Genomic DNA, 25,267 nt, shown 5'->3' with positions numbered 1-25,267 from the left:
GCGGCGGCGGCGGCGGCGGTGACTGGCAGCGGCATCGGTGGGTGGGACTTACCTCCTCCAGTGTTCTGGGTGGCCGCTGTGCGTGCAGCTACTCTGGTCTAGTGAAGACCAGAGCAGCGGCACGCACAGCGTTCACCCGGAACACTGGAGGAGGTAAGTCCCGCCCACCGATGCCACTGCCAGTCACCGCCGCCAGCCACCGCCGCATCTTTATGGAGGGGAGAGCCAGGGAGAGGAGCCCCAAGGTGAGGGAGGGGGGGGAAACGTCCGCCCTTCCCCACGCTGCGCACAATGCTCCTCTCTGCTGCGCTGCTCCCCTCCAGGGTGCTAGGGGGGACGGCGTCCACTGTCCAAAAAAAGTGGACGCCGTCCCCCCGCGTTCACGCAGGACTCGACCCCTGGGCACAGCATATCATACAATGAGAATGTCAACGAAAATAACAAAACGCAATACCTAAACGCAGTCACCGCGTGTTAGGCGCAACAGCGACAAGCGCGTTTACGGCGCGGTCTCCGCACATTAAGCGCAACAGAGACAAGCACGCCACCCTGACTACCAATGAACACAAATGGACAAATAACAGGAACGTTTGCTAAACGGCTGCCTTACCGCAGACAACCGCAAGCGTTTGCTCCAGACAGACAGATGAACGGAAAACAGGAATAGATCCGATAGGATCCACCGCTCTTCCGCCAGAGCAAGTGCGATCCGGGTTCAGGGATAAGACAGGAAGAATCCACTGCTCTTTCCGCCAGAGCGAGTGCGATCCTGGTTTAGGGATAAGACAGGAAGGATCCACTGCTCTTTCCGCCAGAACGAGTGTGAACCAAGTAGAGAAACAAAGCTAGCAGGATCCACTGCTCTTTTCCACCAGGGCAAGTGTGATCCAAGAACAGAAACAGAGTTAGCAGGATCCTCTGCTCTTTCCGCCAGAGCAAGTGTGATCCGAGTACAGGAATAGGCCTAGCAGGATCCACTGCTCTTTCCGCCATAGCGAGTGCGATCCACACGGCAAGACAGACAGAAGGAGCAACCAGTAGCAACTGCAGCTACGGTAAAACTCCAAGACAGACTAGAAAGATCCACTGCTCTACCGCTAGAGCAAGTGCGGTCCAGGTACTGGACCAAACGATTCACCATCGTCAACCGCTGGCGACAGTGCAATCGCAAGGACAAGACAAGACAGGCAATACAGATAATACAACCTGACTGCACTAGAAGGATTGCCTAGTGCAGTCCTCAGGAATTACTCTACGATAATCTTTAGCAAACAATAGCAAGGCTGACACTCCAGGAGTGTATTAACAAACCATCATGACCAGCAAAGGATTGTGGGATCACATGGTATTTATGCTGCAAGCCTTCAAAGGAGGCGGCTAGATAATTTGCATGACAAATGTATGCAAATTCCTCAGCAGCAGAACAGGTCAGAAACTTGCAAAGTGAAGACAGGTCTCTCTTCCAGAGACCTGCAGCCCACAGACTTGAGGAATGGTCAAACAGCTGTCTGCCTGTGCAGCAAGCTGAGCGGATCATTACAGTCTCAACTTTGAGTTAGATCTCCTCAAAGGCCCCTATGATTATAGCCTGGTTCGCTAAATAATAGGCTTGTAAGATCCGCTGGGTCTCATCAGTGGCGGAATGCCGAGACTCGGGTTGCAGCTCCGACTTCCTGTATAGGCAAGCCACTGTCAGTGGAATGCAGGAGGCTTCTCAGTTCTCATTGGATATGCGGAGGACGCGTTCTCAGTACGCGCTCCGCAGATATAAGCAGTAACTCTGACGCTCATGATTGCTTGTCAGGATTAGAATTGGTTTGTTTTCAATTCTGCCTTTGTTGATTGGTTAGCTCTAGTATTTAAACCTGGTGAGCGTCCCCAGTCATCGCCCGTGATAGCATTAGCTTTGGCTTTTTGATGGGTAGCGCTCACTGTCTCATTGGATTCCTGTTGCCGACTACTGCCTTGTATCCTGACCATGATTTATCTCTGCTGGATTCCTGTTGCCGACTATTGCCGGGTATACTGACCACGCTTATCTCTGGTGGATTCCTGTTGCCAACCTTGCCTTGTACCTTGACTGCGCTTTGCCTAGCCACCTAGAACTTTGCCTGGACTGACTTCAGCTTGCCTTGACGACGCTATCTCTGGAAAGTTCCTTTCAGGACTACCTCTCTTCCACCAGGAACTCCTGGCACTTCTGCCACTCGATTCACTCGTCTGGATAGCCTCATCCACTATATATATATATATATATATATATATATATATATATATATATATATATATATATATATATATATATATATATATATATATATATATATATATATATATATATACATATATATATATATATATATATATATACACAGTGGTGTGAAAAACTTTTTGCCCCCTTCCTGATTACTTATTCTTTTGCATGTTTGTCACACTTAAATGTTTCTGCTCATCAAAAACAGTTAACTATTAGTCAAAGATAACATAATTGAACACAAAATGCAGTTTTAAATTAAGGTTTTTATTATTTAGTGAGAAAAAAAATCTCAAAACCTACATGGCCCTGTGTGAAAAAGAAATTGCCCCCTGAACCTAATAACTGGTTAGGCCACCCTTAGCAGCAATAACTGGAATCAAGCGTTTGCGATAACTTGCAACGAGTCTTTTACAGCGCTCTGGGGGAATTTTGGCCCACTCATCTTTGCAGAATTGTTGTAATTCAGCTTTATTTGAGGGTTTTCTAGCATGAACCGCCTTTTTAAGGTCATGCCACAACATCTCAATAGGATTCAGGCCAGGACTTTGACTAGGCCACTCCAAAGTCTTCATTTTGTTTTTGTTCAGCCATTCAGAGGTGGATTTGCTGGTGTTTTTTGGGTCATTGTCCTGCTGCAGCACCCAAGATCGCTTCAGCTTGAGTTGTCGAACAGATGGCCGGACATTCTCCTTCAGAATTTTTTGGTAGACAGTAAAATTCATGGTTCCATCTATCACAGCAAGCCTTCCAGGTCCTGAAGCAGCAAAACAACCCCAGACCATCACACTACCACCACCATATTTTACTGTTGGTATGATGTTCTTTTGCTGAAATGCTGTGTTACTTCTACGCCAGATGTAACGGGACACACACCTTCCAAAAAGTTCAACTTTTGTCTCCTCGGTCTACAAGGTATTTTACCAAAAGTCTTGGCAATCATTGAGATTTTTTTTTTAGCAAAATTGAGACGAGCCTTAATGTTCTTTTTGTTTAAAAGTGGTTTGCGCCTTGGATATCTGCCATGCAGGCCATTTTTGCCCAGTCTCTTTCTTATGGTGGAGTTGTGAACACTGACCTTAATTGAGGCAAGTGAGGCCTGCAGTTCTTTAGATGTTGTCCTGGGGTCTTTTGTGGCCTCTCGGATGAGTTTTCTCTGCGCTCTTGGGGTAATTTTGGTCGGCCGGCCACTCCTGGGAAGGTTCATCACTGTTCCATGTTTTTGCCATTTGTGGATAATGGCTCTCACTGTGGTTCGCTGGAGTCCCAAAGCTTTAGAAATGGCTTTATAACCTCTACCAGACTGATAGATCTCAATTACAGTACTTTTGTTCTCATTTGTTCCTGAATTTCTTTGGATCTTGGCATGATGTCTAGCTTTTGAGGTGCTTTTGGTCTACTTCTCTGTGTCAGATAGCTCCTATTTAAGTGATTTCTTGATTGAAACAGGTGTGGCAGTAATCAGGCCTGGGGGTGACTACAGAAATTGAACTCAGGTGTGATAAACCACAGTTAAGTTATTTTTTTAACAAGGGGGGCAATCACTTTTTCACACAGGGCCATGTAGATTTGGAGTTTTTTTTCTCACTAAATAATAAAAACCATCATTTAAAACTGCATGTTGTGTTCAATTAGGTTATCTTTGACTAATAGTTAACGGTTTTTGATGAGCAGAAACATTTAAGTGTGACAAACATGCAAAATAATAAGAAATCAGGAAGGGGGCAAATAGTTTTTCACACCACTGTATATATATATATATATATATATATATATATATATATATATATATATATATATATATATATATATATATATATATATATATAGATATATATATAGATATATATATATATATCCACTCTGCCCATATTGCATTGTCAAGAAGTATCAGGTCCTGCCTGTTGGATTAACTACCTGTCAGACTGTATGCTACATCTATCCGCAAGGTGTATTGTAGTATTGTGTTTGGAGTTTGAAGTATTGTGTCAGGAGTTTGCGCAGGTGGTATGGGCTGGGCTCTGGGTCAGTCATATGAGCATACAGTCTGAACTGTGGTTATTGACTAGACAAGCCTGACAAGGCTTCTGGCCCCTTTAATGCCTCCAGTTCTAACTGGGTTCAATGCAAACTTTTTATGAATGATACCATGCCAACATCTTCTTGGAACATGATTAAAGAGCAACCCGACACATGTCCACACTGCCTGCTCACCCAACCCTGCATTCAGTTCCACCTATTCTACGCGGAACGTACACAAACACATGCACATTAATGAAATAGATCAAATACATATGCACACACTCTTGCATACCTACACAAAAACATACACACATATATACATGCAGACACAGAATTATATACATGCAGACACAGAGTTATATACAGTGTCTTGCAAAATTATTCGGCCCCCTTGAAGTTTTCCACATTTTGTCATATTACTGCCACAAACATGAATCAATTTTATTGGAATTTCACATGAAAGACCAATACAAAGTGGTGTACACGTGAGCAGTGGAATGAAAATCATACATGATTCCAAACATTTTTTACAAATAAATAACTGCAAAGTGGGGTGTGCGTAATTATTCAGCCCCCTTTGATCTGAGTGCAGTCAGTTGCCCATAGACATTGTCTGATGAGTGCTAATGACTAAATAGAGTTGCCCTGTGTGTAATCTAATGTCAGTACAAATACAGCTGCTCTGTGACGGCCTCAGAGGTTGTCTAAGAGAATATTGGAAGCAGCAACACAATGAGGTCCAAAGAACACACCAGACAGGTCAGGGATAAAGTTATTGAGAAATTTAAAGCAGGCTTAGGCTACAAAAAGATTTCCAAAGCCTTGAACATCCCACGGAGCACTGTTCAAGCGATCATTCAGAAATGGAAGGAGTACGGCACAACTGTAAACCTACCAAGACAAGGCCGTCCACCTAAACTCACAGGCCAAACAAGTAGAGCACTGATCAGAAATGCAATCAAGAGGCCCATGGTGACTCTGGATGAGCTGCAGAGATCTACAGCTCAGGTGGGGGAATCTGCCAATAGGACAACTATTAGTCGTGCACTGCACAAAGTTGGCCTTTATGGAAGAGTGGCAAGAAGAAAGCCATTGTTAACAGAAAAGCATAAGAAGTCCCATTTGCAGTTTGCCACAAGCCATGTGGGGGACACAGCAAACATGTGGAAGAAGGCCCTCTGGTCAGATGAGACCAAAGTGGAACTTTTTGGCCAAAATGCATAACGCTATGTGTGGCAGAAAACTAACACTGCACATCACTCTGAACACACCATCCCCACTGTCAAATATGGTGGTGGCAGCATCATGCCCTGGGGCTGCTTTTCTTTAGCAGGGACAGGGAAGCTGGTCAGAGTTGATGGGAAGATGGATGGAGCCAAATACAGGGCAATCTTGGAAGAAAACCTCTTGGAGTCTGCAAAAGACTTGAGACTGGGGCGGAGGTTCACCTTCCATCAGGACAACGACCCTAAACATAAAGCAAGGGCAACAATAAAATGGTTTAAAATAAAACATATCCATGAGTTAGAATGGCCCAGCCAAAGTCCAGATTTAAATCCAATCGAGAATCTGTGCAAGATCTGAAAACTGCTGTTCACAAACGCTGTCCATCTAATCTGACTGAGCTGGAGCTGTTTTGCAAAGAAGAATGGGCAAGGTTTTCAGTCTCTAAATGTGCAAAGCTGGTAGAGACATACCCTAAAAGACTGGCAGCTGTAATTGCAGCAAAAGGTGGTTCTACAAAGTATTGACTCAGGGGGCTGAATAATTACGCACACCCCACTTTGCAGTTATTTATTTGTAAAAAATGTTTGGAATCATGTATGATTTTCATTCCTCTTCTCACGAGTACACCACTTTGTATTGGTCTTTCATGTGGAATTCCAATAAAATTTTTTCATGTTTGTGGCAGCAATATGACAAAATGTGGAAAACTTCAAGGGGGCCGAATAATTTTGCAAGCCACTGTATACATGCAAAGACAGAATTGCATACAATCACAAATATAAAAACATGTATACACATCTGCATACACACACACACACACACACACACACACACCCCACCAGAACATACACTGCACGGTCTGCACCTCTTACCTGACAGAATGTATGTCTCCCCCCAATATGTTTCCTGGTCCTGCAGTGTCCCAACTTCAGCCTCCTCCTTCCCCTTCTCACAGTGCTGCCAGATTCTTCACTAGAAGCAGCCATGTTTCCAGGGGTGAGGGGAGGAGGGCAGCTTCCCAAGCCAATACATTAGTGTCTAAATACCACCATGCAGAGCCAGAGACAATCCACATCTTAACATAAAATGGTGGTAGACTGGCAGTATAAGGCCTCTTTTCCACAAGCAGTTGTTAGGCAGTGATATGCCTCTCACAACTGCTTGCTGCTGCCTGGTAACTGCTCACTGCAGCCTGGTAACTGCTTGCTGAGCACACAGTTCAACCGCCTGTGGAAAACCGGCCTAAAGGTTCCCACTAACTGTAAATGGTATTTGTCAGCGAAAAATCGCCCCACGATCAGATAAATGTGATTGGAAATAAAAGCCAGAATACATCTATTTTACCATCATTTCGCCATCAAAAAGCCAATCTATACTTTCCATCCATCACAACTGATTCTAAAAAAAAAGAAGAAAAAAAAAAAAGTTTGGAGCATTGTAAGCACATCGTTTAGAGGCATAGGTATTTGTATTTCACTACTTCCCTACTTCTAGGATCCCTATAAGGCCCCGTTTACAATCAGTTGCTCTCAGTTGTAACTGAAAGGACAACTAATTTTCAAAGCAATGGCCATGTTTTTCTATGGCACCTTTCACACTTAACGCGTCTTAACTGATATGTTTTTCACAATGCACTGCTATGGAGAAAAAAAAAACCCATACCAACTGATTAAGTGTAAACGGGGCCTAGTGCCTAGTACACACCATACAATTTTCTGTAAGATTTTCTGTTAGATTTACCTGCCAGATAGATAATTTCCAATTTCCAATTGGAAATTATCTATCTAACCATCTATCTGCCTAGCAATTAGGCATTGTTCTACTCAGCAGGAGATAACCAGAAGACAATGCACCAGAGATAATGACCAGTCTCTGCCAGTATTTCACAGAAAATAATCTAATTACAGAAAATCTTATGCTGGGAATACACGTTACGTTTTGCGTGTTCGATTCAGCGCACAATCTATTAGCCATTAGATTTTCTGCTCGATTCTCTTATCTTTTTCCATTCACTTCTATGAGAAATCGAGCGGAAAAGAATCAAGCGGAACATCGACATGTCGGAATTTTATCATCGAAGGCATCTATCGGAACGATTCTTAGCTAAAAACGTACAGTGTATTCCCAGCATCACAGAAAATCTAACTGAAAATTGTATGGTGTGTACTAGGAATAAAGTAATAAACTATATTTAGAGCGAGATTTGTTTAAATAATCATTGATTTCAGAAGAATGCACGGCTGCACAAAAATGTATTCCTTTCCAGTGTCCAAAACAAAGCCTAGCGGAATGTGAGCAGAGCGCTCCTTTTATCAGGGGTGTCAGCAGATGAGTGTCCCGCGAGCTTCACTAAACACTGGAACTAAACATCACTAATAGTTTCCATTCACTTAAATTAGACTTTGTTTCCATTAAACACATGAACAAATATGCCTAGGACTGAAAGCAAAAGACTATCTACATTCCATAACAATAGAAGGAGTGTATGCTACAAATCCTTTACTTCTGAACAGCCTCCTGTCATTTAAGAGTTATGGAGGCTGCCATCCTAACCAATTTCACAGTTGTAATAATGGATATACACAATCAAACACATACACACACACAAACACAATAGCCCTGTCAGGGGCATAATTAGAACCCCCCCCCCCCCCCCTGCAAAACTTTGGAAGCCCCCCTCCTCACACCTTCTCCCCCACCAAAAAAAAAGAAAAGAAAAGAAATTGGAAAGGCAGGTTCAGAAACGTATTATAGGCACTGGGAGTATACTTGTCTGTATGTGTGCTTTCTGCACAGGAGAACTGAGAACCAATGTTAATCTCAATTGGCTAGTGTACACTAAAATGTGTTTTTTACATGCAGATAAAAACAGCAGTGAAGCACTGCACACATTTTCTCTATGAATTACATTAGCTTCTGTGATAAAACATGCATGTTTTCACACATACAGACACACATAGTATACAAAAAAAAAATGCATACAGAAAAACGCACAGGGAAAACTGACAGTCCCAGCTTCTTATATTCACTCTGTCCTCCTTTGATGGAGCAGAACGGGCTCTGCAGACTCTGCCAGCATCACTACAGTAAACAGCACTTGGGGAGGGGGTGGAGAGGCTGGGTGCAGGGCACTGTATACCCTGCTGCACACTGAATAGGGACCATCTACAAATCTTTGTCTACAAAACTTTGTATGATAACTTATCAGTGGCTGAGCAGATGCAGTCATTAGAACAACTCTGCAGAGATCAGAAAGCTTTACTCTCTCTGTGCCCTTAGACACCAGAGAACTGTATAGGGGAGAAAGTGGGGGCACTAGACATCGAGCTTGGCCCATGACTTGGTCCCGTTTTTCAATTTAGGCCCACAGTATATTTGAGGTTGACACCCCTGTTATAGACCATCTCTAGTTATCCTCACTTCAGCAAACACAGAGTACCGATGGCATAATCATGTCTTCCTCTGTAAATAGCTTAAATGTAGGTGGCGACGTTGCTCTGATGAAATGCTAGAAGTAGCCCTAGCAACCTGGCACTTTGCACCTTAATGGATAATCAGAGCAGTTTGGGCACAAAAGATTTGAAATGTGACTTTTATGTTGCTTTAGAAACATCATTAAGCCATTAGGTTATATTCACGTCTGTGTATCACACATTTTATGTCGCTGCTAAGTGAGATGTCTGCGCCCTCCACACCCCCTGCTTAAAGGGACACTTAAGCCAGCAAAAAAAAAATGAGTTTTACTCAGCTGGGGCTTCTACCAGCCCCCTGCAGCAGTCCTGTGCCCTCGCAGCCACTCACTAATCCTCTGGTCCCCCGCTGCCAGCTAGTTTCGTTTTTGCAGACAGGACTGGCCACGCATAGCTTTCTCCGCATTCCCAACTGTAATTAGCGCTATTGCGGACCACAACGCATACAAAGATACGCGTTGCCGCATTACCTACGAATAGATATGCGGCAATGCGTATTTTTGTACGTGTTGCGGCCCGCAATAGCGCTAATTACAGTCGGGAATGCAGAGAAAGCTACGCGTGGCCAGTCCTGTTGGCAAAAACGAAACTAGCTGGCAACGGGGGACCAGAGGATTAGTGAGTGGCTGTGAGGGCACAGGACTGCTGCAGGGGGCTGGTAGAAGCCCCAGGTGAGTAAAACTCTTTTTTTTTTTTTCTGGCTTAAGTGTCCCTTTAAAGATGGTTCTTCCAGTTGAACGCAGATGGTCTTTTCATGTCACTAGTGTACGCTAGATTACTTAGGTATGAAACTTTGTACTCAGCCGTCGGCCTGGACGTCATCTACAACTCCAAGTTTGGATCACCACAGGCGCTTTCTGTAGGCTAAATTGTAGTTTATAAGAAACCTGTCATTCATCTGTAACAAATCACTAATAATGATCTGTTTATGACTCTCTCCTGGATGTTACTCAGGATTTAAGTGGATTTCTAAGTGTCCATTTATTTTATTTTCTCTTCCCTTAACAACAGATGGCTTTCCGTATTTTCAAACAACTATTCCAATGCTTCTAGCGTGGCCTGGCACGGAAATGCTTTTTCCAATGCAGCGTTGCCAAGCTGGCTCTGTGGCTTGCCTTGCGTGACAACAGTGATCACTACTAGCAGCCTGACTCAACTTCAGCAATCCATTGCTAGGACTTTTTAAATAAATTGGATGAACAGTTATCTCTGCCTTTGACGATTCAGTTATTAAATCTCAACACTGTGTTCTGAGTATTACATTTTATTATTTGAAGAATAAGAAAAAACAAAAGCTTTAAAACAAAAAGGTCAAGATAGTACAATTTTCACACAAGTTTTCCATCTTAAATCATCAACAAATTTCCTCAACAGCGATCACAGATTGTGCAACAAATGATGTATTTGCAGAGGCCTTACTGTTTGTGATTTAAAGAGAACCCGAGGTGTGTTTAAAGAATGTTATCTGCATACAGAGGCTGGATCTGCCTATACAGCCCAGCCTCTGTTGCTATCCCAAACCCCACTAAGGTCCCCCTGCACTCTGCAATCCTTCATAAATCACAGCCATGCTGTGAGGCTGTGTTTACATCTGTAGTGTCAGTCTCAGCTGCTCCCCCGCCTCCTGCATAGCTCCGGTCCCTGCCCCCGTCCCTTCCCTCCAATCAGCAGGGAGGGAAGGGATGCAGGCGGGGACTGGAGTTCTGCAGGAGGCGGGGAGAGCAGCAGACTGACACTATAGAGATAAAAACAGCCAGCTCTGACAAGCTGTTTGTCAGCAGCGTGGCTGTGATTTTTGAGGGATTGCAGAGTGCAGGGGGACCTTAGGGGGGTCTGGGATAGCAACAGAGGCTGGGCTGTATAGGCAGATCCAGCCTCTGTATGCAGATAATATTCTTCAAACCCACCTCGGGTTCTCTTTAAGTGATGGATAGGTAAATGGTAAGCTGTAATCAACAAATAAAAATAATATATAATAATAATAATAATAATAATAAAGCTGCTGGAAGAGAACCGGCCTCTTCCACCTGACAATCAATACAAAGAACAATAATAAATACAGTGCTAAAAGCTACACAATGTTCAAAAAATAGAGATTAAATCAGGAAAAAAGATTAAAAAAAATAAATAAATAAAAAAAAAAAAAAATCACCTTTTTGTGCTGTAAGACCTCCACCCCAGTGGCTCACTCACCAGATCCAAAATACCACAAGGTCTTATGTGCATAAGAAAGGGTCACAACTCCTCCAGAACCACGGCCAGATCTCTAATTTATAGCGTTTAACAAATCAGAATGAACATGGATGAGCATGCAAAACAGAGGCATCGCCAATAGTGCATAATGGTAAAAAATTGTTTAGGTGGCAGTTTGTAATTTTGCGGGGGTGGGGGGAGGGGGGTACACGTGACGTCCAGAACACATATCTTCCCAGGTAGTAAGAGATCTGCATACCAAGTTTTGTTAAAATGCACAATGTGTGTGTATGTATGTATGTGAGTGTGTATGTATGTATGTATGTATGTGAGTGTGTATGTACGTGTGTGTATGTACGTGTGTGTATGTACGTGTGTGTATGTACGTGTGTGTGTGTATGTGTGTGTACATGTGTGTGTATGTATGTGTGTGTATATGTATGTATGTATGTGTGTATGTGTATGTATGTATGTATGTGTGTATGTGTATGTATGTATGTATGTATGTATGTATGTATGTATGTATGTATGTATGTATGTGTATATATGTATGTATGTATGTATGTGTATATATGTATGTATGTGTATATATATATGTATGTATGTATGTATGTATGTATGTATGTATGTATGTATGTATGTATGTGTATATATGTGTGTGTATGTATGTATGTATGTATGTATGTATGTATGTATGTATATGTGTGTGTGTGTGTATGTGTGTGTATGTATGCGTGTATGTATGTATGTATGTACAGTATGTATGTATGTATGTACAGTATATATACACACACACACACACACACACACACACACACACACACACACACACACACACACACACACAGCATACCCATCTTCCACAGTACAGGTAACAATTTATACCACTAACTGTCCCTCAAAGGGGTTCAAAGGCAAATTTCTATCATACAAAAAGGGAACACTGAGAGCCTAGATGGCACCGACGCACTAGAAGTTAATTGCACTTCCACTTTGGAACGATTTTTGCACAAAAAAAACTTTTTATATCATAATGCTTTATTGTTGGTGATATTTCTGATGACCAGTCAATTGTGTAATAACTAAATCCACTTATATTTTTAGCTATCACAAGCCTTTATAAACCACTCTCTGGCTTCACAAATAGCAGCTTACTGCGCAAGTGCCGCTATCTGATGCGGCGCCACGTCTGCCCTCACACGCCCACACACAGTATGGCTTCAGTGGCCACTTAAACATATTTAAGCATGCGCAAGATCAACGTGGCCGCAAGTACGCAATCACGCATGTGCATGACATCACGCGATGCGACGGAAAAGTTGCATCGCTCGGTGGGAAGAGGACAATTCCCTCCGCTTTCCTGTTGGCTAATTGGGACCATTACCCACTATTTAAAGCGCCGATTTACAGCACCAGATCACAGAGGTGCCTGGTGTATCCTCGACCATTTGCTGGTAAGCTGAGAATTTTGTCTCTTTTTTTCCCCTTTTGACTCCCCTCATGACTTTGATGTATGCCTTTTCTATTTGTAGTTCACTATGCATTCTTATAGGCTGGGTCCTAGCTGCACCTCTCCTGCCACATTCATGCGTTTTGTTAACTTGGATAACATATCACCCATACCCATAGTGTTACTGCATGTTTGTCTATATCCCAACATAGCATCTTCAATACTACATATATTCTTATTACTATCCACCTCTTTTTGATGCAGTATGAATGAAATATAACACTAGTACAAATGTTCTTACAAAGTGGCCATCCCTATGGTGTGTTTGCTAAAGAAAGCACCTTTTGGTTGTATATTGTAACGATCGGTGTAACACAGAGAGGGTCTGATTACCGGTGAACTGCAGTATCACCGAGAATACAGAATATACCCGATTATTGGTGATCTGCAGTATCACCGATAATCAGATATATATACTAACCTCTGGACACCAGCGATAACAAGTGAGTGTTTAGATGCAACAGTATACTTTGAGTACTTATACAGAAGTATGTTCCTTCCGATGGCCTAGACTCTCCCGGGGGAGGAGCTAGGCTGAGTGTAGGAAGGACAGAGCGTGAGTGACACCAGGGAGAGAGGGTGTCACTAACAGATCTGGGAACTGCCTCTAACAGTAAGGCCAGTTCTCGAGGTCGGCAAGCCAGGTCGTTAACACACAGACATATAAGGTACAGATTCATGAGACAGATACGGAATCCAATAAACAGGCAGGGTTTGGCAACAGAGTATCAGAATGGCAAGGTACAGAATCAGGAGGCAAATACAGAGTCCAGGAATGAGCAGAGTTTGGCAACAGGATATCAGAAATAGCACGGTACAGGATCAGAGTTCAGAGGAGTAGTCAGGCAGGCAGAAGGTCATAACAAATAATACAGATCAATATTCCTACTGCTAAGGTGTGAGTTCCTTGATCATCAACACCTTTGGAAACTATGCTAGAACACAGATACAGACAAGGTCTGAGTGCTACCACGTAGTGATCGCAACGGCAGACACCAGAGAAATTACCAGCATCCAGTATATATACTACTGCGCTCACCAGCGCCACCCCTAAGTGCTGGACCAATGGAAGGCGGTGAAAATGTCAGCTGACCCGCTTGGTCAGCTGACTCTTCTCTGGCTGTCATATAAGCTCTGCCTCTCAGCGCGCGCGCGCGCGCGTCCTTCTGAACCTGTGTGGACTAGCAGTCCCAACCACACCAGATATGTCTTGCAATCTATCCGCTGATTCAGGCGTGGGAGCTGTCGCCCCGCTCTCCAAGCAAGCGGCGGTCTCCCCACGTCCCACCACAATGTCAGCAGCACTGCCATGCGCGCAATCCGCTGCATCCAACTCGGACTCTGCCCATGCGGCATGCGGCGGTTTCTTCGCGTTGTGCCGCCATGTTAGATGCGGAAATAGCTGCCTCACTCTGAGCCCTTGCGGCGGCTTTTCCGCGTTTCCTCACATATATATATATATATATATTATTACACAGTACAGGTTTATGATTATTATTAGTATCAATACTTTTGGAGTGTGTGTGTCTGATGCAGCCTTTTTTGTCTTTGGTTTACAGTTATATACCCGTTTTATTGCCTGATGAAGCAGGTAACACCTGTGAAATGTGTTTGTAATGATCCGCTCAGCTGGCTTCACAGGCAGACAGCTGTTTGACCATTCCTCTAGTCTGTGGGCTGCAGGTCTCTGGAAGAGAGACCTGTCTTTTCTTTGCAAGTTTCTGACCTGCTCTGCTGCTGAGGAATTTGCATACATTTGTTATGGCAAATCGCCTAGCTGCCTCCTTTGAAGGCTGGCAGTATAAAAGCCAGGTTCTCCCAGAATCCTTTGCTGGTCATTCCTCATGGTTTGTTACTGATGAACTCTCCTAGAGTATCAGCCCTGTTTGTTTCCTAAAAGTTTTTCTTAGAGTAATTCTTGGGACTGCACTAGGCAGCTTCTCTAGCGCAGTCAGGTTGCTTTATCTGTTTTGTCTGTGTTGCCTCTTTTTGCTGCGATTGTCCTGTCGCCAGCGGTGGTCGACAGGAAATCGTTCTGTCTGTCTGGGGGTGCTAACCAGAGCAGCGGTTGCTACTGGTAACCCATCTGTTTCTCTGTCTGGATTGCATTCGCTCTGGCGGAAAGAGCAGTGGATCCTGCTAAGCCTATTCCTGTACTCGGATCACACTTGCTCTGGCGGAAAGAGCAGTGGATCCTGCTAAGCCTATTCCTGTACTTGGTTCACACTCGTTTTGGCGGAAAGAGCAGTGGATCTTTCCTGTCCTGTCCCTGAACCCGGATCGCACTCGCTCTGGCAGAAGAGCGGTGGATCTTATCTATCCTATTCCTGTTTTCCGTTCGTCTGTCTGTCTTGTCCTGTGTTTACGCCTGCTGTTGCCTGGTGTGAGGCAACCGATTAGCAAGCGTCTGCGCAACCGGTTTGTCTGTGTTGATCGCTTGCTTTCGCAAGCGTTCATTCTGTCTGTCTCAGTCTATTTGTGTTCATTTGTATTACTTGTGGTTAGTTAGGGTGGCGTGCTTGTCTCTGTTGCGCTTATCGTGCGAAGACCGCGCCGTAAACGCGTTCGCTGTTGCGAATGAGTGCGGTGTGCGCGTTTAGCTAGCATTTGTTATTTTCTTTATCTTCTTATTGTTGTTTGCTGTGCCTTTGCTACTCTCGTGTTCTGTCCTGCTCGATCTTGTGTCACTATTTGGCAATTTCCATTCTTGCGATTGCGTTCTTGCTTTGTTTCTGTTGATGTGTGTTCACCGTCGCTGGGTGGCGACTAGATTGGTGGACACACATTCATCCTGTCTCTGTGCTTCTTCTCTTTAAGGGCTGTTCATCCCTGCATTGCTGTAAATCTGTACAATTCCCATCTGGCATCTGTGGCCGTGCAGAGGCTGTGCTCATCTGCACTCCACAGCGCCATCTGCCGGTGGGAATTGCTCTCTGCTGGTGCTTCGCACCTAACCTGGGTTCTTTCAATTACACATTCGTGGAGGTTTTCCGCAGTGTCAGCGTGCGTTCTGTGCGCTGACCACGGAAACGATTTCGCAAACGTTACAGTGTTGCAACACTTTGGGGAGTATTTAAATAAATTTGTCATTTTGAAATTGACAGTTTTTGTGTCTGCTTTTAGGAGGTAAGTCCACCGCTGCCTTCCAAGCAATTTTTAACAATCGGCAAAGGGTGGGACTGGCGGAAATCAAAGTGTTGGACTTAATCAAACACTAAAATGTCATAGGCTGTGCTGAGCTTTATCCGGCAACAGTGCCTCCTTACGGCAGCCATTATGTCGAACATTGGACCTATGCTGGAAAGGCCAATGTTGGACATAGTCCAACAAAGATTGGAAGGTATTACCCGACTCAATGTTTGTTTGTTTGTTTGATGTTGGCATATCTGCTCCATGACTAACACTGAACCACACCTTATTTTAAAATAGAAATTAATAATGCCTTATAAACATTAGTAATGTAGAATACATGAGCATTATAAGCACAAGAGTAAACAAGGAGTATACTGTTCATATCAGATGCAGAAAATCTTTTCACTTATTACATGCTACAATGACCTGATATAAACTCTAGGAAATCAGGCTTTTCTAGGAAGAATATTTAAACACAACAGACTGTCCACATGTTTACTGCCCCGTCCTGGGACCATAAATGCTTATAAATAGAGAGCATTTGACTTTATTCAAGTTATTCAAAGCTGGCTGGCACAGAGCTACATAGACTTTGAATCAGCCTTTTGTCTCTGGGGGCTAGAAGAGTAAACCAGTTGTTGGATGCTGTTTGAGTATCTTTACAAAACGAGACTGGATGAGAACAATTAAAAAAGTGCTGTATGTAAAGCAGAAAATAAATTATGTAAAGCCCCACTCCAGCAAAAATAGGTTTCTCTATTTAGAAAAGCAAAAGGAAATGTTCTATCATGTTGTTACTGTAATAAATATTTGTTGGTTGCTATGGGCAATAACACTACACCTTTGTTTGGCACCATATCACAGAAAATGTGATAACTTGACACTCATCACAGCAACAGCACAGGAGATAGAACTGCTTAGATGTTGTCAACGTTTACAGAGTTTATTTAGTCAACAGATATACAGATGGGCTCAGCGATCTTATCTTTGTTACATGTTACCTCAGCCAGGGCAGTTTCCAGGCTAAAATGCACCCAGGGCGAGGGTATAAAAATTGTTGGGCTATAAAAGGGCTCTAGATATAGCTAAGAAAAGTGATTATTATGACCTAACTGCTCCCTACTCTCACACAGAACCCTCCCCTGATGGTGCCTAACCCTAACCCCCAGGTGGTGCCTAACCCTAAGACCCCCACCCCATTTGGTGCCTAAGACTCCCCAGGTGGTGCCTAACCCTAAGACTCCCCAGGTGGTGCCTAACCCTAAGACTCCCCAGGTGGTGCCTAACCCTAAGACTCCCCAGGTGGTGCCTAACCTTAAGACCCCCCCCCCCTTGCTTGTGATGCCTAATCCTAACCTCCCCTGCACCCTCGAATCAAAAATCTCGGCTATAAAAGGGTGCCCTTTTGTAGCAGGATCAAAAACCTTGTGGCCTAAAACCTTGTAGCTGAATAAAAAATATGGGCTACAAAGGGGCGCCCCTACTGTAGCCGAAAACCTTGTAGCCGAATAAAAAATATGGGCTACAAAGGGGCGCCCTACTGTAGCCGAAAACCTTGTAGCCGGAAAAAAAAATATGGGCTACAAAAGGGCGCCCGCTTGCAGCCTGTATCAAAACTCGGGAGCCCTTTTCACCATCTTGTAGCCCATATTTTCAGAAATAACATTGATGTCTATGAAGGAGCCCTTTTCATACAGGCAGCTCAGGAGCCCTTTTCAATGGATCCCAGGTCCCCCCAGTATAGGTAGCCAGCTATAGGTCCCCCCAGTATAGGTGTCCCCAGTATAGGTCAGTCAGGTAGGTGCCTCCAGTATAGGTTAGATAGGCAGGTGCCGTCGGTATAGGTTAGATAGGTAGGTGCCCCCTGTATAGGTTAGATGGATAGGTGCCCTCAGTATAAGTTGGATAGGTAGGAGCCCCCAGTATAGGTTAGATGGGAAGCTACCCCCAGTGAAGGTTAGATGGGTAGATGCCCCCAGTATAGTCTAGATAGGTAGGTGCCCCCAGTATAGGCTAGATAGGTAGGTTCCCCCAGTATAGGCTATATAGGTAGGTGCCCCCTGTATAAGTTGGATAGGAGATAGGTAGGTACCCGCAATATAGGTTAGATAGGTAGCTGCCCCCCAGTTTAGGTTGGATAGGTAAGAACCCACAGTATAGGTTAGATAGGTAGCTGCCCCCAGTATAGGTTAGATAGGTAGCTGCCCTCAGTATAGTTTAGATAGGTAGGTGCCCCCCCTCCCATAATGGAGGAAGGAGTTAGCTGCGGGGAGGGTGGCCCGGCCTCTCCCTCCCTTCCTCTCCCAGGCCACCCTTCGTGCTTTCCCCTCCGCTGCAAAGTGAGCGCAGCAGCAAGCGCTGTAAACAGTCAACAACTCACCTTCCTGCATTCCAATCGCCGATCACTTGCCGCTGATCTCTCAGATCAAACCTGTTTGAAATGGTCGATGTGACAGTAAATCTGCCAGAAAATTGTATAGTGTGTACCTAGCATTAGGCTCTGTCTGGGTCTCTTGCAGACAGCATTATGGGTGTATTTATATTTACCTGGGGAACCTCCTGCAGCCCCATGAGGTGCATGGGCTCCCTCGCCAGCCGCTCCATTCACTTGATATGGCCGCACCCTTCTTTAGCGCTCCTGCAGCCAAGAGTGTTCTGCACCTGTGCAGTAGTAGCTGGGTTGTGCATGTGCAGAAACACACAACTGGCCTTAACTGAAAAGATTACTGGGTGGATGGAGCGGCTGGAGGGGATGCCAAGGGAGTCAATGCACCTCATGGGGCTGGAAGAAGGCGCAAGTAATATCAATGGTACACTTTAAGGGAAGGGGGGGGAATACCAATACAACCAGCACAGTGGGAGCATGGGGGTCTACTTCCCATGCTTGCTATGGGTGTAAGGAAGGAGCTGTCACACTGAAAGGGTTGGGGGGCATACAGTTTTTGATGGGGGAAATTCTCACAATACATACACATCACGTATACATACACATACACACACACACACACACACACACACACACACACACACACACACACACACACACACACACTCTATATATATGTATATAAACACACATGCTCTTCATACATACCACATGCTGTTTATACATACACAAAATGTATACACAGATATTCACTCCCCTCCCCCTCTCTCCATACATATATCACACACATGCCATACATGCATTATACACAATGCATCCATACAGCATCTATCATGCTTGACATCAGCAAAGCAATCGGTCTGTTGAATCTTATGCGTTCCATGCAGACTCGGTCTATCCCTTGTGAATAGACCAGGCTTTCTTTTATGGTACATCTATGCTAGTTGCACTTAGAGTATATACAGCATGCAGTTACAGGAAGTTAGTAATAAAAGTAAAGTTGAGATGAAAGTTGGAAGTCAGAAGTGGCTCTCTGGAGCCCGTTGGCTGTTTTATACTAGCCTCTAAAGAGTTAAATGTGACATCCTCCAGCAGGGATGGATCCATAACCCATCGCCTGCTATTGGCTGATAACACGTGATAGCATGACAAGCACAGTCTTTACTGCACATGCACTGGAAAATTCAATTTTCCAATGACCTGTCCCCTTGTTCTTAGGAGAACATTGTTTAATTTAATATTTTCATAACAATGGCTCATGTTTATGTTGTTTGTCGTCAGCTGGTCTGGCCTACACACTGGATATCTCTGCTACGGCCTTGTACCAACCCATAGAACGTTTCTAATTCCTCCAAATGTCTTTATTTCTCTCTAATGCTGGGAATACACGGTTCGTTTTGAACCGTGTAATCGAGCCGCTGATGGCTCAATTGATCATTTCCGACCTGTCCGATACTCCGCCGGGTCGATTCCCCACTCGATACCATGGGCAGGGCAATGGTCAAAAATGAAAAGAAGATAAGAAGCCACCCGCAGGGACGAGCGGGAATCGCTCTTCCAACGCACATCAAATAAAAAAAAAAATAAAACAACATATACTGATGCTATGTATGAACAGATACTGGTGCTGTACTGTACTGTATGTGGTACCTAGTATATAACAATATATATAAGCGATTGACTGGTTGGATTGGTCAACTCTCCCTCTCCCTAAGTGGATTGGTCAGCTCTCCCTGTCTACCTGTTTATCAGAGCAGTATGGAAGAATAGATCATGCTGTGCCCATAAAGCACGCCTCTTTCACCCTTCTGGCCCACCCTTGTATCCTGTTTACCTCCTTCTCTGCCTCTCAGATCTCGCACATGTGCGCCTGCGCCGCTTCACTACAGTCCTCAGCAGCGAGATCTGAGAGTCAGTAACAGGATAGGGTGTATCACCCGGCATCAATGACACCCGGCGTATAAGACCAACTTTTCAGAAGATTTTCAGAGGTTAAAAAGTAGTCTTATGTGCCAGAATATAAAGTAATTCTGACTTCCATACAACTATTTCAAAGTTGTATATTTTAAAGTTGCTCTGTGTATTGTGTTGATGATCAAATACACAGAGCAACTTTAAAATCAAGAGAGGAACTGTTGAAGTACACCCCAAAGACTGAAAACAACAGAATCCCAATTGTGGTAACCTACAACCCAAAATTAAAGACACTGAGGAAGATATTGAAAGCCCTACAACCGATACTCCACAAAGACAAACACCTGAAGGAAGTTTTTCCTCATTTACCACTGCTTGCTTTCAGACAACCTACCAATTTGAGACAAATGGTTATCAGAAGTGCATTATCTACACCAGAAACTCCAGGCACATTACCCTGCAATAAAACAAGGTGTGAGACCTGCCCTTATATCTTGTGCACAAGCCAAATACAAATACTAAACTCACAGAAATATCATCAAATACAAGACCAATTTTCCTGTGAGTCATCCAATGTTGTATACATGATACGCTGCATGAAATGCCCCTCAAGAGGAATCTACAGAATCTTCTAAAAAAATTAGCATATTGTGATAAAGTTCATTATTTTCTGTAATGTACTGATAAACATTAGACTTTCATATAATTTAGATTCATTACACACAACTGAAGTAGTTCAAGCCTTTTATTGTTTTTCTTATCGATGATTTTGGCATACAGCTCATGAAAACCCAAATTTCCTATCTCAAAAAATTAGCATATTTCATCCGACCAATAAAAGAAAAGTGTTTTTAAAACAAAAAAAGTCAACCTTCAAATAATTATGTTTAGTTATGCACTCAATACTTGGTCGGGAATCCTTTTGCAGAAATTACTGCTTCAATGCGGCGTGGCATGGAGGCAATCAGCCTGTGGCACTGCTCAGGTGTTATGGAGGCCCAGGATGCTTCGATAGCGGCCTTAAGCTCATCCAGAGTGTTGGGTCTTGTGTCTCTCAACTTTCTCTTCACAATATCGCACAGATTCTCTATGGGGTTCAGGTCAGGAGAGTTGGCAGGCCAATTGAGAACAGTAATACCATGGTCAGTAAACCATTTACCAGTGGATTTGGTACTGTGAGCAGGTGCCAGGTCGTGCTGAAAAATAAAATCTTCATCTCCATAAAGCTTTTCAGCAGATGGAAGCATGAAGTGCTCCAAAATCTCCTGATAGCTAGCTGCATTGACCCTGCCCTTTATAAAACACAGTGGACCAACACCAGCAGCTGACATGGCACCCCAGACCATCACTGACTGTGGGTACTTGACACTGGACTTCAGGCATTTTGGCATTTCCCTCTCCCCAGTCTTCCTCCAGACTCTGGCACCTTGATTTCCGAATGACATGGAAAAGTTGCTTTCATCCGAAAAAAAGTACTTTGAACCACTGAGCAACAGTCCAGTGCTGCTTCTCTGTAGCCCAGGTCAGGCACTTCTGCCGCTGTTTCTGGCTCAAAAGTGGGTTCATGCTTCCATCTGCTGAAAAGCTTTATGGAGATGAAGATTTAATTTTTCAGCAAGACCTGGCACCTGCTCACTGTGCCAAAACCACTGTTAAATGGTTTACTGACCATGGTATTACTGTGCTGAATTGGCCTGCCAACTCTCCTGACCTGAACCCCATAGAGAATCTGTGGCATATTGTGAAGAGAAAGTTGAGAGACGCAAGACCCAACACTCTGGATGAGCTTAAGGCCACTATTGAAGCATCCTGGGCCTCCATAACACCTGAGCAGTGCCACAGGCTGATTGCCTTCATGCCACGCCGCATTGAAGCAGTCATTTCTGCAAAAGGATTCCCGACCAATTATTGAGTGCATAACTGAACATAATTATTTGAAGGTTGACTTTTTTTTGCTTTAAAAACACTTTTCTTTTATTGGTCGGATGAAATATGCTAATTTTTTGAGATAGGAAATTTGGGTTTTCATGAGCTGTATGCCAAAATCATCAATAAGAAAAACAATAAAAGGCTTGAACTACTTCAGTTGTGTGTAATGAATCTAAAATATATGAAAGTCTAATGTTTATCAGTACATTACAGAAAATAATGAACTTTATCACAATATGCTAATTTTTTGAGAAGATCCTGTATATAGGAGAAACAGGACAAAAACTGCGCACAAGAATGAACCATCACCGCTTTAAAATCAGTGAGGGTAAAATGGACACACTAGTGGGCCAACACTTCTGTGAACCAGGACACAGCATGTAAGATCTAAAAGTACTTGTTCTTAAGGGTAACTTCAAACATGAGCAATCAAAAAAAATTTCTGAGTACAAATTTATGATGTTCAAGACATTAACAGAAGGTTTAAATTGTGGAACAGGATTCATGACACCTTATGTAACATGATTGATTTGGCTTTGTGATCTTCGGAGACCTGCTGGATTTCAAGTGTGCTTGCACTAACTCACTGGCTCCAGCTTGCTGATCACCTGACACCTAACGGATAAACAGTAACCAGCACAACTGTCATCTTCGTGTTTACTATTTACCTGCATCAGTGTTTTACTTCAGCTTACATCTGGAAATATGCCTGAAGAAGGGGACTAGATCTCAGAAAGCTTGCATAATTTAACTCTATCAGTTAGCCATTAAAAGGTATTATTTTTTACACAACGTTGTTTTTCCACAGTGCAAGAAAAACTTGAGTCTTTTTTGTTTTATTATTAAAAAGTTAGATACAGTACTTACCTCAGGAGAGAGAAGCCTTTGGATTCTCCAGAGGCTTCCCCAGTCCTCTTCTACAGTAGATCCCTCTTGGATGCCAGAACCACCTGGACCTTCACGTCTGCGCTAGTTTACATACAGGAGCATGCTGGTAAAGTTCCAGCTGGTCTCGGTGTTCGAGAAGTGTCTGGAGAAGGGCTTGGGAAGCCTCTGGAGGATTGAGGAGCTTCCCTCTATTGAGGAGAGTACCCATTTGGGTACTTTTGGGGCACTTTTTTGTCACTAGTCTACCTTAGGGGACCCAGCAGGAAACCTCATAGGGACAAGTTCTACAATCACAGCACCCTCTAGAGCCCGAAGTGCTGTGATTGGCCAAATAGTGTGGGCATATATATTTTTTCACAATAAAAACTGTGGGCATATTTTACTACAACCTATCTTAAACATGAAAGTTTAAGAGGGTGCCATCCACCCAGTCACATTAGCAGAATTTCCCTATGAGGTTTCCTGCTGGGTCCTTCAAGTAGACTAGCACCTTTTTTTATTCGCTATAGGTAAACTTTTAGTAGAGATGGTTAATGATGTGCAAATGTACCAACCAAATGCTGTAGCTGCGTAACATTTGCATCAACTCAATTATTTACATCTTATTGCCAAGTCAAAACTGAAACAACAGCTCTAGTATAAGGATCTACTAGAACAATGTATTCCAATTAAATCCCATCTGTTAATTCTAGGTAGATAACATAAATGCTGGTAACAGAACTATAAATATGTTATTATATAATAATAAGGGCAGCCAATTCAGGTACTTACCAAATTTCAAGAGGAAATTGATCCAGCTGTGAGTTGGAGACCCATACCGAGACAGAACGGAATACATCACTGGCACTACTAGGTTTACATGCCAGCCATGTAGTGACATTCATCTACAGAGAGTCATGCATGCAGAACAGGGCACAAAAGTAAAAAAAAAAGTCTTCAACTATTTAGCAGTTGCAAGATATTCACTGGTACAGTTTACATCTTTGAAGCAACGTGCAGTTTTGAATGTCCCAGAAAATGATTAGTACCAAATAAACAGAACAGAAGCTGAATGGCAGTCTCCTGTCAGAACTGGAAATGTCAGTTACACTGATCCATCCAAACTCTGCCAGTACAGAATGTTCAGAGTATGTCTAAACTGCACTTCTAATAACATCAAGAACACAGTACACTGCACATCAGAAGCAAAATTGTCGCCACGGTAACTGTCATTTCTGAAGTCCAGGTATGTCATTGGCTGGTCGCTGGCATGGTGAGTCAGCGCAGACGTAAAAGCCGATGGAATGTTCCCAGTGCTAATGTGAGAAAAGTTCTTAGGTTCTGTACTCTATTGTGCTACAGCCACAGCCATGTTCCCTCAGCATGGACTTATTTATTTTATTTTTATTTCTTTACACATGGTCTCCATGCTGTTTCAGCCAGTGTCTGGTGGTTTTGAACGCGGCTGCGCTATGGGGGCAGGGTATGCTGCAAGTTATGCGTATATATTCATGGCGGTGTGGCGTGTGGGAATTTAATGCTGTATGTAGCCAGAATATGGTGGTGTTCCTGGACCTTGAGATCACAAAGAGTGGCAGTGTGCTCTGGACTAGGACTCATTTCAAAGGCACCGATAGAAATGGCTACATACCAGTAGGAAGTTGCCATCACCCCCCGTGGCTTAGGGCCATACCTAAGGGCTAATTTGTTCGCCTCCGACGGAACTGTTCCTCACTACATGACTACCACCAACAATCTACTATGCTGGCACAACGATTTCGTAAACAAAGGGTATAGGATGCCAGAAATAGAGAAGACCAGGAGGGAATTAGCACATAGATAGAGCCAGCACTTTCATCACAAAATCGAGGGATCAAGGTGGTATGGACTTTGGTTTTCTCACTGACTTTAGTAAGCAATATAGGGTTGAATCAGTGGTAGCTAAACATTGGGGCATATTAAAACAGGACCCTGTTCTCAAAAGAGTGATTCCTGATAAACCCAAATTTTTATATCGTAGGGCCCCTAATCTTAAAAATCACCTGGCCCGAGTTGTGTAAACCCCCCAAGAAAGCTAAATAACCCATGGCAGGAGGATGGATTCTATCCCTGTAGAAGCTGTAGAGCTTGTGAGGAGGGCCTGACGTACAGGTGCAAGACCATGCAATCGCATAGCACAGGAAGGACCTATAGAATTAGGGTATTTATCACATGTCGTACCAAATATGCTGTCTATTTAATATCATGTGGCTGCGGTCAGCAATACATAGGGCGTACCACTAGGGCACTGTTTAAAAGGTGGGGTGAGCATTTGTGTAATTCTGCTAAAGGGTTCCAAAAGCATAATTTGTCTAAGCATGTAG

The 25,267-nt window shown here is 43.6% G+C and overlaps 1 protein-coding gene across 3 annotated transcripts in view; it reads right to left on the bottom strand.

Moving 5' to 3' along the window:
* The window catches only part of PLEKHG5 (pleckstrin homology and RhoGEF domain containing G5), a 533,554-nt gene extending 509,525 nt beyond the window's left edge, over positions 1-24,029 (bottom strand). For all 3 annotated transcript variants that reach the window (XM_068240431.1, XM_068240432.1, XM_068240434.1), the window contains exon 1: positions 23,697-24,029. In XM_068240431.1, coding sequence (XP_068096532.1) covers positions 23,697-23,805 — 109 coding nt within the window. In that variant the 5' untranslated portion in view covers positions 23,806-24,029. The remainder of the gene's footprint in view (positions 1-23,696) is intronic.
* Positions 24,030-25,267: the final 1,238 nt, after the last annotated feature.

This window comes from Hyperolius riggenbachi, chromosome 6, assembly GCF_040937935.1.
Source record: "Hyperolius riggenbachi isolate aHypRig1 chromosome 6, aHypRig1.pri, whole genome shotgun sequence".
In the NCBI taxonomy this organism is placed as follows: domain Eukaryota; kingdom Metazoa; phylum Chordata; class Amphibia; order Anura; family Hyperoliidae; genus Hyperolius; species Hyperolius riggenbachi.
This window is presented reverse-complemented; position numbering and strand designations above follow the sequence as displayed.